Here is a 17301-nt window from a genome sequence, read left to right as displayed (position 1 = left end):
CTGCCTGCTCCTTGTCTTCCGGGCATCTCAGGCGGCCTGGTCTCCTTGAGCCGGCTGCAGTGCGCGGGTGTGCGCAGAGCCCTGACTCTGACCTGGGACCGGGAGTCTGCGGTCCGGCCAAAGGCCAGACGCAGCCCAGAGCCTGGTGGAGTGGGTGGGCCCCGTCCAGGGCCACCACCGGCCTTGAGTCCCCTGTGGATGCGGGTTGGAAACTTTGGCTCTTCATCCCAACCCAAACCCCTGACTCCTCAGGCCTTTGACCATGGGTGCATAGGGTATCCTGGGGACGTAGCCCACACCCCTCCTAGAGCCAGCTGTCTACATGTCCCGCCCTCTCGCCTTCCCTGGAGATCATGGAGGCCCTGCCACTTGCTCTCTGATCAATACTTCTCTGTGGGCCTCAACTTCCACCTGTAGAATGGGCAGAACCTGCCAGCCCTGTCCCCTCTCCCCGCCCTGGTCGTGGGCAGTGCCAGGATTTAAGGAGCACTGAAGGGGGTGCACACAGTGGATTCCCAAATATAACTGTTACTGTCCACAGCTTCTTTAGCCTCCCTGAGGGCAGGGACAGTCTTGTCTTTGAGTTCCGCCCTGCCCCCACCCACCCCCCAAATGGTTGTAACTCCGGCAAAAGGAGGGACCCATCCTTCGTTCCACTAAAAGTTCTTTCTAGCTCTGGCCCAAGTCCTGTCCCTCCTTCCCAGGCCAAGACTGGGGGTGGGGGGGGTTGGGGGCAGTTCCCTTTAAGGGAGTGGGGGTGGGGGCCGCTGGCCGGCCCTCCTTCCGCCGCTCCCTGGTCCCCGCCGCCCGGGGGCTCCGGTACCGGGACCCGCGCCAGCGCATGCGCCCGCTGGTGGGCGCTGTCCTGGCTGCGAGGGCTGCGGGCGCACCGACAGACGGGCGGCCGGACGGACTGGCGGCGGGCCGGACAGACGGGACAGCGCAGGCAGCCGAGACACGGCGGGACAGCGACATGGCCGGCCACACGCAGCAGCAGAGCGGACGCGGGAACCCCGGCCCTGCGCCCTTGCCCTCCCCGGGTCCTGGCCCGGGCCCCGGCGTCTCGGAGCGGGTAGTGCTCAAGAAGGAGATCGGGCTGGTGAGCGCCTGCACCATCATCATCGGTGAGCGGGGCCCGGGCGGGCGGTGCCTGGGCTGTGGGGGCGAAGGCTGAGGGTGCGCGCTGCTGCTGCGACCCAGGGACACCGCTTCTCCAACGGGCTGCGACAGGGGGACCACGCGCGAGCGGACAGCCTAAGCACCTTCTGTGCCCAGGCTCGGCTGGCACGGTGGCTCAGAGCTTCTCCTTCCCACCTCACTACACGCCTGGGGAGTTTCTGCACCCCCTGACTTTTGCTGGGGAGCTTTGGCGAGGCTGTTAGCCTGCGTTTCCTCACTTGTGGAATGGAGATGATGACACAGTCCTGCCTGGAGTGCCAGAGCCTCCAAAGTCCAGGCTGAACCGGTGGAAACCCCAAGTACTGGGCTGGCGGTTAGTAGGCGACCCTGTGTATGCAGGGTCTGGGCCATGCAGTGTGGGGGATCTATTCTTGGAAAGCAGGAGAGTGTGTGGGTATACTGGACAGGCAGAAGTCAGTACAGAGGGCAAATGTGTTCAGAGCATGGAATTACCAGAGTTTGGCAGCAGGACCCAGCCAGAGGGGGCCAAGAAGCCAGTGACGGTGGGGGAGGCAGCGCCACAGGATCCCAGCAGGTACGGCATGGTCTGGGCTTCTGGCTCCAGCTTCACCACCTAAGAGCAGGCTGTGCATCCTGCCCACACACAGGGGCTTCTGGATGGGCAGAAATGGTAGTGGGATCATTCTTCCCTCCGTCCCAAGTCATAAATCCTGCTTTCTCAGGAACTGGGATAGTGCAGACATGGGCCTTTCTCCATACCAGAGGTACCTCTGAGCCCCTCCTGGGGGGCACCTGTACTGTGGAAACACGGGCTGGGGGCACGAGTAACTGGGGCCTTGACTGTTCTCTTCCTACTACCTGCCGAGGTTGGGGGTGGGGTTGCTTGGGCATCACTGCCCTCTCACTCCCAGACCCTAAGAGATGGAGAAAGTTCCGAGGCTTGGCAGGGCAGACCCAGGCCCTTGCCTCCTCTTCCACCCCCATGGTAGGAGCACATCCCATCAAGAGTTGCCCCTGAACACAAGCCCTGGGCAGATAGCCCCACTGCCTCCCCCTCACCCTTAGGAAGGGGTCTCCCAGAAGCTGGTCCTGGTCTAGCCCTGGGAGCTTCCTGGCCTAGGGGTCCCCTGCCTGACCATCTGCTGGAAGGAAAGACTGGTCCTCTGGACCCTTTCCAGGAGCCCCAGGAAGGGGAAGCCCACACATCCTGGGTGGGCCATGGGGTGCAGAGACTGAACGTGTCTGGAGGCAGCTACAGTGCCAGGCAGGTCTTCAAGAGACACAGCTCTTCCCAGGCTGCCTCAACTGATCCCAACACTCTGAGCCGTATTCCTACTGTGCCCCATCCATATACCCCATCTTCCGCAGGTCAAGCAGAGGCTGCCTGGCACCTCTATCTGGAGAAAGAGGGCCTTGGTTGTGGCAAGAGTGGAGGTGGCCAGCTCCACCATCATGCTCTTTCTCTAGGACAGACCCGCAAGAATGTCCCCATGCAGACTGTGTCTGCCCTGATAGCCCTCCCCCCACCCACCCCCCAGCCCATTCTTGTTCTGCCAGGTCAGCCAAACCACGTCCCTTGGCTTCCAGACGTGAAGACAGAGCTAGGGTAAAGGGCCTACCAAGGGTGCTGGATTCAGTTACAGAACCCCAGGGACCTGACCCACAGCCCAGGGCACTCAATGGTGGTCCTAGGAGGCTGGCTTGGGAGCTTTGGAGGATCATAGCAGCCAGGAGGCTGGACTGGGCAGGAACAAACCAGGGGCGCTCAGCCTCAGGTAGATGACAGGAGGTGAGCTCTGGGGCAGGTGTGGACAGAGCCAGGATCTGCACTGCCCTCCCTACCTGATGCCTTGAGGACACTGCCCCTCTCCAGCCACTACCCCCTGGAGGGCCCACCTCCCCCTCCACCCTACCTTCCTGCATGAGTACTAAATTGTGTAGCTGGCTCAAAGTCAAAACTGTCTGCAAAGTGTCATGTTTCTGCTATAAAAAAACTCAAGAACTGGGGTGGCGCTTGTGGCTCAATGGAGTGGAGCACCAGCCCCATCCCATATATCAGAGGTGACGGGTTCAAACCCAGCCCCGGCCAAAAAAAAAAAACCTCAAGAACTTAAATCCTGCTCTATCACCTAATGTTTAGGGCAGTATTTGCAAGCACAAGTGGAGGGGAATTGGCCAGACTGGGGGACATGAAGCCTGCTGGGGCAGGGGATTTGCAGGACAACACCACCACATCTAATATTTGTTCCAGAAACATCTATTACATTATAAAACCATATTCTTCCTTTATCTCATTTGATTCTTGTGCCTGTCTTGCAAGGTAGGAATTTTTATACCCATTTTACAGATGCAGGAACTGAGGTTGACACTGCTACAAGTGGCAGATTCACTCAGGATTTAGTATCAGATTTGGACTTAAGTCTGCACACTGCTCTGATGCTGGGCACCTTGGGGTCTGAGCTGAGCTGCTGATGGGGAAGGTTGGGGATGGAGCCGGGAACACATGCAACCAGGGTTTACTGAGCTCCCCACTCCATTACGGATGGACCCACAAGCAGACAGACAGGCAAGTCTCCCCCAGTGGAGGCTGTCAGCCAGCTCCTTTGCCTGACCAAGGGAGGGACGCACCCAGTTCACCGGAGTGGAGTCACCCTGGGTCTGCCGGCCAGCCCCTTCCTCTCCTCTCCTCTCTCTGTGGCCAGTGCCCGGCTGGTGCAGATGTTTGTGGGCAAGTGTGTGCTCAGGGTTCAGGGTCTACTCCATGACCTTCATCTCGAGAACCAATCGCTGCTCATGCAGCCTCAGCCAGGACCCTCTCTGATCCCTGTGGCTGGGAGTAGGCGGACTTCTCAGAGAGGATAGACCCCTCCAGAACACCAGCCCCTCTTCACGGGGACCCAGAGCAAACATAAGGCTATGCAGGCACTTGTGCCTCACCCCAGCCCCATTTACAGACCAGGAGGCAGAGAACCTGAAAGTGCAACCTGACCAAGGTCAGAGGTCCTTGGGGTGGCCAGGGCCGCCCCAGCAACAGGATGGAGGTGTGCCAGCCCCAGACACACTCATCTATTCAATAATTGTATACTGAATAGCCCCAGGGGTACAAAAGGGGACAGGTCAGCCAAAATCCCTCTCCTGGAGCTGACATTCCTCATGGGAGTTAGACAGCCACCAGGATAAATAAGCCACATGCATGGCCCACGGGGTCATGATGAGTGCTAAGGAGGAGGACAATGAGAGCTGGGGAGGGGGGTTTCGGCTCAGAGATGAATCAGAGAGAGGGTAGGGCTCAGCTTGTAAGCGCTTTACAAGCTACATAGGGACTATGCTCTTTTCTCTTTGGGAAATGAGAACCCAGGGAGGGTTTCAGCAAGCAGGGACAGAATGGGACTTAACAAACTTGCTATGGGGAAGAGGGGGCAGGAGCAGAGAGGAGGTCAAGAGGCTGCAGGGGTCTTCTGGGTGCGAGATCACAGCAGCGTAAGGCTGGATGGCAGCAATGGAGGGCAGAGAGGAGGCACCATTCTGGATGTATCTGGACGGTGGGGCCGAAGGCTTTGTGAAGAGCTGGATGTGGGTGTGTCAAGGTGACAGAAGGTGGCGGCCCAACGGTGGTGTGGATAGTTTGCCATTTATCAATCAGGGAGCATTGAGAGGAGTGGATTCAGGGGCAGGGAAGTGACAGTTGGGAGCAGGAGTTGCGCTCTACACATCCGGTGCTGGAGGGATGAATCTGGGAATTGCTGGGACTGAGTGTAGAAAGAAAAAAGAGGCCCCAAGAGTGGACAGAGCCCCGAGCCCCCAGCATCTGGAATCAGGCGAGATAAAGGGACCAGCACAGGATTCCAAGAAGCAGCCAGAGAGGTCAGAGGGGGTGATCAACTGACCACAGGCTGTAGATGAGACAAGTGAGGTGTGGCCCAGGGCTTCGGATTCCACAACATGGGGCTCACCGGTGACCATGACAAGACTCAGCCTGGAGACGGGACTGGCCCAGGCCAGGCTTAGCGAGCCAGAGAGGGCGCCACACACTTCAGCAGTCCCTTCTCTCAAGGAAAGCAGGTTAGACCAGATAAGTAGCCACATGCATGGCCAGAGGTGGGAACCTGCTAGGCATGTCTTGGGGGTCCCCACTTACCTCCTTGGAGTCCTGCCAAGACTCCGGTGGGCACAGCTCTTGTCTCAGAGAGGTACCTGACACACGTGATCGGCTCCAGCTGACCACCCCAGGGTATTGTGGTCCCATGTGGCTCAGGTGTCTGGAGGAAAAATTAGATGGTCTGGAGAATCTCCAATGTGGCTGACAATAGTGAGATCCATAATGCTTCCCCAGCCTCTGATGTGCAGATGGGGTCAGGGGCAGCGGCCCTCCCTCCACACCTCTGCATCAGATGAAAGAATCCCTTCCCAGCCTCACTCCAGGTACCATGGGTGTAGGGCAGGGTCCAGGTTATAGAGGCTGAGGAGGGTGGTCTGGGAGAGCTGGTATTGCCTCAGGGAGGCCACTGAGCTGGGGAGGGACCCACCACAGTGGGGGACTGGGGAGAAGATGGGCACTGCGCAATTCCCCCTGGCCCAGTGCTGATGTGCAGGGAGTATCCTCCTCGCCAGAGACTTGCAGGACCAGCCCTCTGCTGCCCCCTAGCCCAGCGGCCACACCTGGCAGATGGGGAAACTGAGGTTCAGAAGGGTAACACTGACCTGTAATCACACAACTGACTCCTGAGTGTTTTTAGGGGTAAGGGTAGTGCCAGCACCCTGGTCCGGCAGGCTCTCCCTGCCCCCTCCCCAAATCAGACTGCACGTGCCCCCCTGCCACATACACACACACCGTGGGCAGGTGACACATTTTTCTGATGACCTACACAGGCCACCCTACAGCCTCCATGGCCTGCCGCTGCCTCCCAGAAATAGGCCAGTGCACACAACGACAGCCGCAGGGAACAATGGCCCTTTCTTCATTCCTCTGAGGAACCGTGTAAGCCCCATCAGGCCAAACATCTTAAGGTGATAAAAAAACCAACCAGCAAAGGCTCATGGAAGTGGGGGTGGGGGGAGAAGGAGACTGAGGGAGTGGCTGGGGCGGCAATCACATCTCCACCTGCCCTCCTGGACCTCTGCCCCACCGAGAACCTGCAGGGAGCCAGAGTAGTCATCCCATTGGGTGGACAGGAACGTAGATGGCTCAGAACCCACATCTCTCTGGTCGGCCACCAGACACCCAACCAGGGACTCCAGCAGTATATCCCAGCCCATCATCATTCCCCTTATCCTGTCCGGTCCTGAGTTCCTGCCCCTCCAGACCAGGACTCCCCAAGCGCTGGCTTACCCACTGCTGTTCCCCTGCGTCAGGCAGATCTGTTGGGTCCAAATGTGGGGTCTGACAAGGGAGGCCTGAGCCCACCACCACCACAGCCCCCTTTCCAGCTGCATGGTCCTCCCTGCATGCCTCCTATAATCATTCAAGTCCCAGGGCCTCCATCCCTGACCACAGGATCCTTCCTCCTCCTCCTCATCCTCTGCCACTCACCCAAGTCCTCTACCCTGGTGCTCTTTGCCCACCCACATGGTGCCAGGAGCAGCCAGTGGACCGTGATGGGATTTTTTGCCACCTTCAACATAATCCTGGGACAGATGCTAGAGGTTGTCCAGGCCCAGAGGGAGAGGGCCCCGAAGACCTCAGAGACACTGGCTAGCACATGTTCTTTCAGCCACATGGGGAGTAGTTCTGAAATGTAGCATGAGGCCACATGTTCAAAACAACAGCAGTCCCCCACTCCACTGAGCCTAGCATCTGAGTCTTCAGCCCCTGGGTACAGGGCTGCATGTCCCTTTCCGATCTCAGTCCTGTGCCAGGCATGGCCTTCCTAAGGGCTAGGAGGCCCCTCCAGGCTGAACTGTGCAGAGTGGCGGGGGTCTGCGTAGGGTGGGTGGCTTGGGCTGGGATGCCACCGGCTTGCACATACTCAGCTCTGTCCAAGGCCACCCAGCCCCCGCTGGCTTCCAACGTCCCTGGCTTTTGGCAAATCCTGCTCGGCCAGGTCCTGAGAACAGAGGCGCTGCTGCCGGATGGGGTGGACTCAAAGGCCCTTTAGAAACTCCACAGCCCACCCAGGTCCCCAGCCCCTCGTGGGAGATGGGGGAGGCACTCCTCCCCTGTGGAAGCAGGCTGAGGGCACAGCTTACCTCTGGGGGTTGGGACACAGGAATTATTTTGTCCTTATCTGGATGTATTTAGGGCTCCCAGGATGTGACCAGAAAGCCAAGTGAGGTGTCATAGTGTCCGGACTGGAAATCTGTGTCGGCCGGGGGTGGGTGGCACCGTGCACAGGGAGTGAATGCAGATTGGAGGCCACAGCTGTGTCCTCACCCACCCCCTCCTGCGGGCAGCAGGTGGAGTGGGCAGGCTCTGCTCTGTCCGCACGTGCCCGCCCTCCCAGGGCCCTGGCAGGGGGAGGCGATCGTTATCAGGAGGCCAAGCCCCACGTCCCACCAGAGTGGCCTCTGCTGTTCATGTGGTTCTGGGATTATCTCCTCTTGGGCAGGCCGAGTGCACACCTCTCATAAGGGTACTGCTCCACGTGCACGGATGTGGAGACCCGTGCAACCTGGGACACTGCCCCACTTTGCCCTGACTGCTGGGGAGCTCAGGGCTAGACGGATACTTGGAGTATTGCTGTTCCTGGGAGCCTGCTCTGCAGACCATGGTTTGACCCTCTGAGGCTTTCCCATAGCATCACAAAGCACAGGGGGGCATGTCCCCAGAGGGGGCTGCAGACCGCGCACACAATCACACAAGGAAGACGCAAAGTGCTTTGCTTCTCACACGTATCTCACTGAGCCCTCGCCAGAACCCCATTTTACAAATGGGGTGGGAGAGGTGAGCAGGAAGGAGGCTCAGGCCTCGGGAGACACAAGCAGATTTCCCCCTGTGTTCCTGGGACTAGACCAGGAGGACTGTGTACAGTCCGGGGCTGTCCCCAGGTAGGACAGCAGACTGTGTCCAGACCCCAGATTGAGCCAAGAGTCTCTGCCACCTGCCATTGCCTACACCGTCGCTGCCTGGGTGCTACTATCCGGCTGCAGCCCCCAAAGTGCACCATTTCCTCTGCTCACCCCCTGGCCCTTGCTCAGGACCTGAAACATTTTACCAGCACCAGGACACAGAGTCCTCAGTCTGCATCCATGTCCTGGGTTCTAGATCAGGGAGGAGCTCAGAAAACGGGGGGTGGGGGGGGAAGGGAGGTGTTCTCTGACAGGGAAAGGGACCGTAGAGGATGAAGTGAAGTGCAGAGCAGGGCTGCAAAGTGGGAGGATGGGTTCAAACCCAGTGCAGTCAGGGAGGGCTTCATGGAAGAGGTGCTACTCCCTGAACCACTGCCTGACCTCGGCCGGTAGAAAATGGTGGGAGAGTGGTCGAGGTCTTGCTTTAGAGCATAGCTCTGGACTGCAGGTTGGAGGGAGGACAGGTGGCTGGAGGTGAGGGCCTGAGCGTGGACCACCCTCTGCCATCACTCAGCTGGCTGAGCCACCTTTTTGCTGACACCTACTGAAGGGGGTGGATGGAGAGCCCAGGAAGTCAGAGAGAACCTGCCTGTTTGGAGGAGCCTGGCTGGCTGGATGAGGTGGCATCTTCCACACCAGGGACTGAGGAGGGGGATATGACAAGCTCCAAGGCACCTGCCGGCTGTGGGGCATCCGCTCACCCCGTGCTCCTTCCTCACTGCACCATCTGGCTCTCTACAGAGGCGGACCCAATGAAGGGGACCTCAGGCCTGATGCTGCCCATCTCTCCTCCCACAGGGAACATCATCGGCTCGGGCATCTTCATCTCACCCAAGGGTGTCTTGGAGCACTCAGGCTCCGTGGGCCTGGCCCTCTTCGTCTGGGTTCTTGGTGGGGGCGTGACTGCTCTGGGCTCCCTCTGCTATGCAGAGCTGGGAGTTGCCATCCCCAAGTCCGGTGGGGACTATGCCTACGTCACAGAGATCTTCGGGGGCCTGGCTGGGTGAGTGTGGGGCACTGGCGGGGCAGGGGGCCAGCTTCTCCGGAATGTGGAGCCTGAGGTTCTTTTGCTCCCCACATCACAGGTCATGGGGTGGGTGGAGAGGAGGAGTGGGGGTGTTGGATAGCTTTCCAAGGCTCACCCCACCCTGCTGATGTCTCCTGGGCACTCTAGCCTGCCCCTTGACCTCTCCGAGTCTCCTTTGAAATCGAGCTCCCTCTGAGCCCCACTTTCCACCCACTGTTTATGAGAAAGGGGGCTCTTACTATCTGAACCCCACAACAGTGCCAGGACCCACACACAGTATTGCATACAGAGTGGAGAGGGAAGCAGGACATTTTCATCACACGCCCTGCAAGGGGTCCCCTTTAAACAGCTCCCCCCATGTTCCTTTGTTCCCCGGTGAACATCTGCTATGTGCCTAAGGTGAGCTGAGGCTGGTAGGCAGCAACAAAAAGATTTGGCCCTGGGCCAGGAAAGTGGTTGCTCACGCCTGGAATCCCAGGACTCTGGGAGGCTAAGGGGAGGATCTCTTGAGCTCAGGAGTTCGCAACCGGCCTGAGCAAGAGTGAGACACCGTCTCTACTAAAAATAGAAAAACTAGCCAGGTTTAGTGGTGGGCGCCTGTCGTCTCAGCTACTCTGGAGGCTGAGGCAGGAGGATTGTCCAAGCCCAAGAGTTTCAGGTTGCTGTGACGAGCTGGCCTGATGCCACAACACTCTAGCACAGGGGACAGACTCTCAAAAAAAATACAAAATACAAAAATCTGTTACTGTCCTGGAGTTGCTCACAGAGCAGTTGCTCCAGCCCCCAAATGTGGTTAAGACCTGGAAGAGCCTTGCTTGCTTTGCGGGTGTGCGCAGACCAGCCACACAGGAGTGAGAAGGGTACCTGCCCCTACACAAGGCTCCAGGGAAAACCAGGTTTGCACCCAGGCTGGGAGAAAGGGAGGATTTTGCTCAGCCAGGCCAGCCTGCCAGTGAGGAGGGTACTCCTGACAGGGGAGGAACATGGGCAGAGGGCACAGTGGCCTGGGTGAGTAAAGCATTTCTGCTGGGGCTAGAGGCAAGGTCAGACGCTGGGCAAGGAGGGGATTGGGGGGGAGCTTGAAGCTATTGGGGGTTTTTTGGTTTTTGGTTTTTTTGAGACAGAGTCTTACTGTATCACCCTCGGTAGATTGCTATGGCGTCACAGCTCACAGCAACTTCAAACTCTTGGGCTTAAGCGATTCTCTTGCTCAGCCTCCCAAGTAGCTGAGACTATAGGTGCCCACCACAATGCCCATCTATTTTTTTGGTGTTGTTGCAGTTGTCATTGCTGTTTAGCTGGCCCAGGCTGGGTTTGAACCCACCAGCCTCGGTGCATGTGGCTGGCACTGTAACCACTGAGCTACAGGCACTGAGCCAGGCTAGAAGCTATTATATTCATCCAGCTGAGTTGTGCCAAAAACCTCAAAAGTACAGGCAGATCCTAAAATCCTATAGGAACTTACTTGGGAGCATGTGGTAGCTGAGCAGCATGAGGGCCCGGGAGGCATCACTCACTGCCCCATTGAGAGGCTCTGAAGATGGTCTGGAGCTCAGAGGAAATCTCCAGACTGAAGTGATGAAGTTGGTTCTGAGGGACATGGGCCAGGGGCCCTGCCAAGGCACATGCAGGCCTGTGGGTGTGTCCATAGGTGCTCTCTTCTTGGGGGAGTTGACATGTCCCTGAGCAGAAGAATCGTGCTGTGGGTCTGGAGAGGACACAGAGAGGAGCAGAGGGCCCTGGGTCCCACTTATGGGCACCCAGCATGGGGGAGTGGGCAGAGGGCACCCCCACAGGGCAGCAGAGCGGTGCAAAGCTAAAGGTAGGATGCCTGGTGACAGCAAGGCAGGGCCAAGAGAAACCCCTCCATCATCTGGAGGCCCAGAGGTGGCTCATGTCCCTGATGAGGCAGTCTCCACCCTGGAGGGCTGGCCAGGGGTGAGAACCTCCCCTAAAGGCAGACTCTCCCCTGGCTGCTGGTAGACCCCCGCCTACTGCCACCACATATGCACCCTACAGAGGCGAGATTCAGGTTGAAGGAGCTCAGTCTCTTCCCCAGCCCAGCCACTACAGGTGGCTGTGAGGTGACGTCCCGTGCAGGTGCAGTGCTGCTGAAGGAGCATGCCTGTTGTCCAGAACTCAGCTACTGTTTTCCTTCTCTGAGAATCAGTGTTTACTATTGAAACAGCATTTCCATCTCATCTTCCGTTTGGAGCAAAATCCTGTTTCCTCTTCCCTTATGGCAGTGGTTCTCAACCTTCCTAATGCCACGACCCTTTAATACAGTTCCTCATGTTGTGGTGACCCCAACCATAAAATTATTTTCGCAACAAACTGTATTAAAGGGTTGCAGCATTAGGAAGGTTGAGAGCCGCTGTCTTATGGGCTTCTGAAGCCTAGGTGCAGCCAAGTGCTACATGCAACTCAGATGCTGCTGAGAGCCAGGGCTGACGCCATGACCAGAAGTCCAGGGACAACCCACCTTGACTTGGGAAACAGCCTGTGGCAAGGGCTAGATGGTCATTAGAAAGATGTTTGAGCCGGTCACAATGGCTCACATCTATAATCCTAGCACTCTGGGAGTCAGGACAAGTGGATTGCTTCAGCACAGGAGTTCAAGACTAACCTGAGCAAGAGCAAGACCATGTTTCTACTAAAAATAGAAAAATTAGCCAGGTGTTGTGGCTGGTGCCTGTAATGTCAGGTGCTTGGGAGGGTGAGGCAGGAGGATCACTTGACCCTAAGAGCCTGAGGTGGCTGTGAGCTGTGATGCCACAGCACACTACCCAGGGTGACAGAGTGAGATTCTATCTTAAAAAAAAAAAAAAAAAAGGTTGGTTCCCACATCCTTCCCAATCCCTGCCCAAGGGCAGCTCTGTCGCTCTGTCCATGTATATTCAACACTTTCTCTGTTAAAATAGTCCAGACATATAGCAGGGAGACCCCAGCTAAGTCAGCCCTGCCTCACTGGACCAGAGCCGGCCTCTGGCAGCTTGCTGGCCCTTAGGTGCTGAGCCCGGGACAGCCCTGCCCCAGACCCCTGGGCCAGGCAGGCCTGGAGGAGCCCGGGGATGCCTGTACCACGCCAGCCCTTGCTCCTTCCAGCTTCCTGCTGCTCTGGAGCGCCGTCCTCATCATGTACCCCACCAGCCTGGCCGTCATCTCCATGACCTTCTCCAACTACGTGCTGCAGCCTGTGTTCCCCAACTGCATTCCCCCTGCCGCCGCCTCTCGAGTGTTGTCCATGGCTTGCCTGAGTGAGTGTCCCTTGGGCGCCAGGCCGGGCATCTGTCCCGGAGCCGTCCCAGGTGGGAGGACGCAGCCTCGGGCTCTGGTGTCCCCTTTCCCCGCCGCTGCCCAGGCTGGACTTGGTGGTGGCCCACCCTCACCCTCGCCTCCCTCCCCAGTGCTCCTGACCTGGGTGAACAGCTCCAGTGTGCGCTGGGCCACACGCATTCAAGACATCTTCACAGGCGGGAAGCTGCTGGCCCTGTCGCTCATCATTGGCGTGGGTTTCATCCAGATCTTCCAAGGTAGGGCCGGGGGTGTGTGGAGGCATTGGGGGCCCAGGAATCAGGGGGCAGACGGTGCTGACCTCCCGATTCCCGGGCCCCAGGACACTTTGAAGAGCTGAGACCCAGCAGTGCCTTCGCCTTCTGGAGGACGCCCTCCGTGGGCCACCTGGCCCTGGCCTTCCTCCAGGGCTCCTTTGCCTTCAGCGGCTGGAACTTCCTCAACTATGTCACCGAGGAGCTGGTTGACCCCCGAAAGTGAGTGGGAAGGGGCAGATCCTCTCCATCCAGACCCACTACACCCCTACCTCAGACCAGGTATCCTGCTGAGCACACCCGCTGCCACCAGAAAGGGCTCTGGAAAGAAAGTTGGACACAGCCTGGCCCTGCTCTAGTGGCCATGGACCATCATGTCCCTCACTGGGCCCCAGAACAGCTGAGCATCACTGTGCAGCTGTGAATAGATCCAGAGATTTGCATCTGGCTAAAAATTATACATATGCACACAATATGGTCCTTACACAGGAAGCCAGAGACGTTGGCTGACACTCAGTCACAGTGCCCCACAGTCAGCTGCTGCGTCTGGGTAGGCTAGGGCTGGAGTCCCAGCTACAACTGGCTCTCAGGGCACTTTGGGGATTTTCCAGGCTGATTCTGGCTGTGGGCAATTTAGTCTTTATGTGCAGGCATTAGACTGTGCCCTTGGGATACAATTCGACACTTCCCCCCACCCCACCCCTTCCACCTGTTTTGTTTTTTTTGTTTTGTTTTTTGGAGAGAGAGTCTCACTCTGTCACCCTGGGTAAAGAGCCTTGGCATCAGCCTAACCACAGCAACCTCAAACTCTTAGGCTCAAGCGATCCTCCTGCCTCAGCCTTCTGAATAGCTGGGACTACAGGCACCTGTCACAATGCCCAGCTGTTTTTTCTATTTTTATTTATTTATTTATTTTTAACTTTTTTTTTTATAATTTTGTAATTTTATTTTATGTTTTGTTGTTGTTGTTTTGCAGTTTTTGGCCAGGGCTGAGTTTGAACTCGCCACCTTCGGCATATGGGGCCAGCGCCCTACCCCTTTGAGCCACAGGCTTATTTATTTATTTTTATTTATTTATTTATTTATTTTTGAGACACACTCTCACTTTGTTGCCCTTGGTAGAGTGCCATGCTATCATAGCTCACAGCAACCTCAAACTCTTGGGCTCAAGCGATCCTCTTGTCTCAGTTTTTCTATTTTTAGTAGAGACAGGGTCTACTCTTGCTCAGGCTGGTCTTGAATTCCTGAGTTCAAGCGATCCACCCACCTCAGCCTCCCAGAGTGCCAGGACTACAGCCATGAGCCACCATGCCGGCCCAACTCCCCCCTTTCTCTCTTCTTTTTTTTTTTAGAGACAGAGTCTTACTTTATCACCCTCGGTAGAGTGCTGTGGCATCATAGCTCACAGCAACCTCAAACTCTTGGGCTTAGGTGATTCTCTTGCCTCAGCTTCCGAGTAGCTGGGAGTACCAGCACTGCCACACTGCCCGGCTATTTTTTGTTGTTGTTGTTGTTGTTGTTGTTGTTGCAGTTTGGCTGGGGCCGGGTTCAAACCCACCACCCTCGGTATAGGGGCTGGGACCCTAGTCACTGAGCCATGGTGCCACCCTCCCCCCTTTCTTTGCCTTTCCTTCCTTCTACCAGGTAGGGGTGAGGGAGGAGGCAGACAGCAGGGTCCCTGTATGGTATGCTGGACAACAAGCTGCTCCCTTCCCTGTCCCAATGCCCCCAGCAGATGCAGAATGGACACCCAAAGCTGCTCCTGTGGCTGGGTCCCCTGAGACCTGCATGCCCCAGGGGCTGACGCTGACACACTCCACTGCCACCCCCAGGAACCTACCTCGAGCCATTTTCATCTCTATCCCGCTGGTGACCTTCGTGTACACGTTCACCAACATCGCCTACTTCACAGCCATGTCCCCCCAGGAGCTGCTGTCCTCTAATGCAGTCGCTGTGGTAAGTGGGGGCCCTGCTCGGTCCCTAGCCCCTGGCCCCTGCTCCAGGTTCACTCATGACCTGTCCTTGTGCCCACCCAGACCTTCGGGGAGAAGCTGCTGGGCTACTTTTCTTGGGTCATGCCCGTCTCTGTGGCTCTGTCCACATTTGGAGGGATCAACGGCTACCTATTCACCTCATCCAGGTGACTGGTGTGGGGAGAGGGTGGGTGTGGGGAAAAAAGGCAGGTAGGTGCCAGGTATGTGTGAGCTGTGCCAGGTTGGGCAGTGGGGGCCCAAGGAAGGGAAACCCTGCCAGGTAGAGGAGCCTCCTGAAGCTAGGGTGGTGAATCCACCAGTGACAAGTGTCTGATCCAGCTCTGAGGTAAAGAAAACAAGAGGGAGGTGGGCTAGCTGAGGGGAAGCACCGCCCAGTGGTGCTGCTTGGGGCCTGGACCAGGAGGCCGGAGGTGACAGCTCAAGAGGGACATCAGGTCCAGGATGTGGCTGGTACCTGTCTCTGTCCCATCCCCAGGCTGTGCTTCTCTGGGGCACGAGAAGGGCACCTTCCCAGCTTACTGGCCATGATCCACGTCAGACACTGCACCCCTATCCCTGCCCTCCTTGTCTGTGTAAGTTGGGGGACCTAGGCCAGGCAGGGTATGGAGCCAGGGCTTCCAGCAACGGGAGACTTTCTGGGTAATGGCAGGAAGGAGCCCCCGGCTGTGGCAGGCGTGGGGAGGGGCTGGGGCTCACTCATCCTCCTAGCCCGAGTGGGCAGGCCCAGGGCAGCCTATGGGGACAGCAGGAGGCAGGTGGGAGGCCAGCTGTCAGCCCCAGGTCCTCTTCCAGTGTGGGGCCACGGCGGTCATCATGCTTGTGGGCGACACGTACACCCTCATCAACTACGTCTCCTTCATCAACTACCTCTGCTACGGCGTCACTGTCCTGGGCCTGCTGGTGCTGCGCTGGAGACGGCCGGCCCTCCACAGGCCCATCAAGGTGAGGCCCAGAGGGGGATGGGCTGGCCAAGGCAGGCGCCAGGTATCTGGAATTATGACAGCAACGGTGATTCCATTTTTGCCAAGTCCTGTTATATGTGTTGATATATCTAGTCCTCATGGCAACCTCCAGAGAAAAGGGTGCTTTTAACACTTGGGCCTGTGACAAGGCCCAGGAAGCCACCACAAACCCACACAAAAAACAGGCGGAAAGCTGCTGGTCTTTAGACCAGACCCTAGCCTGAGCTAAAAGAAAAGCCTCTCTATTTGCACACAAATCCTTATGTGGAGAAGTGCTCAGATGCCTGAAATGTCAAACATCGCAAACTAATCGACCTCCAGTCAAATGCAAGCCACAAGTCTGCACACAAGTGCTGTGGGGAGCGCTGAGCCTCTGATGACACATCTCCAAACCTGTGGATTGGCTTCCGGCACACAGGGCTGCTGTTGCCAGTGGGACCCCTTTAGGCCCCAGCTCCCAGGAGAGGGAAAAGCACTGCTCAGATGCCTGGGGGTGGGAGAGCCGAGGGTCCTGCACCAGGGATGTCCCCATTCCCTCTTTCCCAGGTGAACCTCCTCGTCCCCACCACATACTTGGTCTTCTGGGCATTCTTGCTGGTCTTCAGCTTCATCTCAGAGCCCATGGTCTGTGGGGTCGGCGTCATCATCATCCTCACGGGAGTACCCGTTTTCTTCCTGGGAGTGTTCTGGAGAAGCAAACCAAAGTGTGTGCACAGACTCACAGGTGAGCTGCGCAGCCCTCCTGAGGCGGCCGGAGCCTGGAGGTGGGAACTTCTTAGGGGCTTAGGGGCTCCTCCCAGAGCTGGGTCTCCTAGCAGCTGATGTGGTCGCACAGGCTGTATCCTAATTCTGGGGAGGCCTCCACAAAGGGAGCCACTTCCTGAAGACCTCTGCCTAGGGGAGGTGTCCGGAGGTGGGGTTGCCTCTCTCCCAAGGGGCTGGGTCCCCAAGATCCATCTGTCTGTCCTCAGAGTCCATGACACGCTGGGGCCAGGAGCTGTGTTTCGTGGTCTACCCCCAGGACTCCCCTGAGGAAGAGGACAACGGCCCCTGCCAGTCCTCCCCACTGCCCACCACAGAGAAGCCCTTGAAGACACAGTGAGGCGTTTATAGAGACTGAAGCAGCTGTTTCTGTTTACGTGTTGTTTTATTGAGGAGGTGTTTTTGCAAAAAAGTTGTTTTTTTTTTTTTCTGGGAAAAAAAAAAAAAAGATACGACTCTTAGACTCTTAGAGGCCTGTTGTGAGGAAGCCCTGAAGGTGTGGACTGGGTTTCCCGCCTTAGCGCTGCCCTGCTAGCTTTTCCTGAAAGGCCTCTGAATAAACAGGGCTGGTTGTCACTTGTGCTCAGGGAGTCTGTGGAGGGGCCAGACCTCGGTGGGGGGGAGGGCATCTAAGGCCCATGCCATCTAACTCAGGCACTCTCTACCATGGGTCCAGAGCAGCCCTGCCCTACAGGGATGTTGAAAATAAGAAAACAGCTCAGTCTGCCACTCCCCCACGCCCCATGATGCTACCCTAAGCTCAGCCATGCAGGAGAATCTACAGGTTCGCGCTGGGATTATCTTCCCATGAATTGCCACAGAGTGTCAGGACTTCAGAGCCCACGGTCTTGCCTAGTTTACAG

The 17301-nt window shown here is 57.4% G+C and overlaps 1 protein-coding gene across 1 annotated transcript; it reads left to right on the top strand.

Annotated features, from left to right (window-relative positions):
* The first annotated feature begins 825 nt into the window (after positions 1-825).
* On the top strand, positions 826-17012 carry SLC7A10 (solute carrier family 7 member 10). Its single transcript, XM_003798434.1, has 11 exons — positions 826-1124; positions 8944-9148; positions 12278-12429; positions 12580-12705; positions 12789-12942; positions 14553-14676; positions 14757-14860; positions 15190-15286; positions 15507-15656; positions 16223-16400; positions 16648-17012. The coding sequence occupies exons 1-11, from the start codon at positions 842-844 to the stop codon at positions 16776-16778; spliced, it is 1704 nt and encodes a 567-aa protein (XP_003798482.1). The 5' UTR covers positions 826-841; the 3' UTR covers positions 16779-17012.
* Positions 17013-17301: the final 289 nt, after the last annotated feature.

This window comes from Otolemur garnettii, unplaced genomic scaffold (genome assembly GCF_000181295.1).
Source record: "Otolemur garnettii isolate 467f Iridium unplaced genomic scaffold, OtoGar3 scaffold00135, whole genome shotgun sequence".
Classification (NCBI taxonomy): domain Eukaryota; kingdom Metazoa; phylum Chordata; class Mammalia; order Primates; family Galagidae; genus Otolemur; species Otolemur garnettii.
Note: the sequence above shows the minus strand (reverse complement) of the source record. Positions and strands in the feature narration are given on the sequence as shown.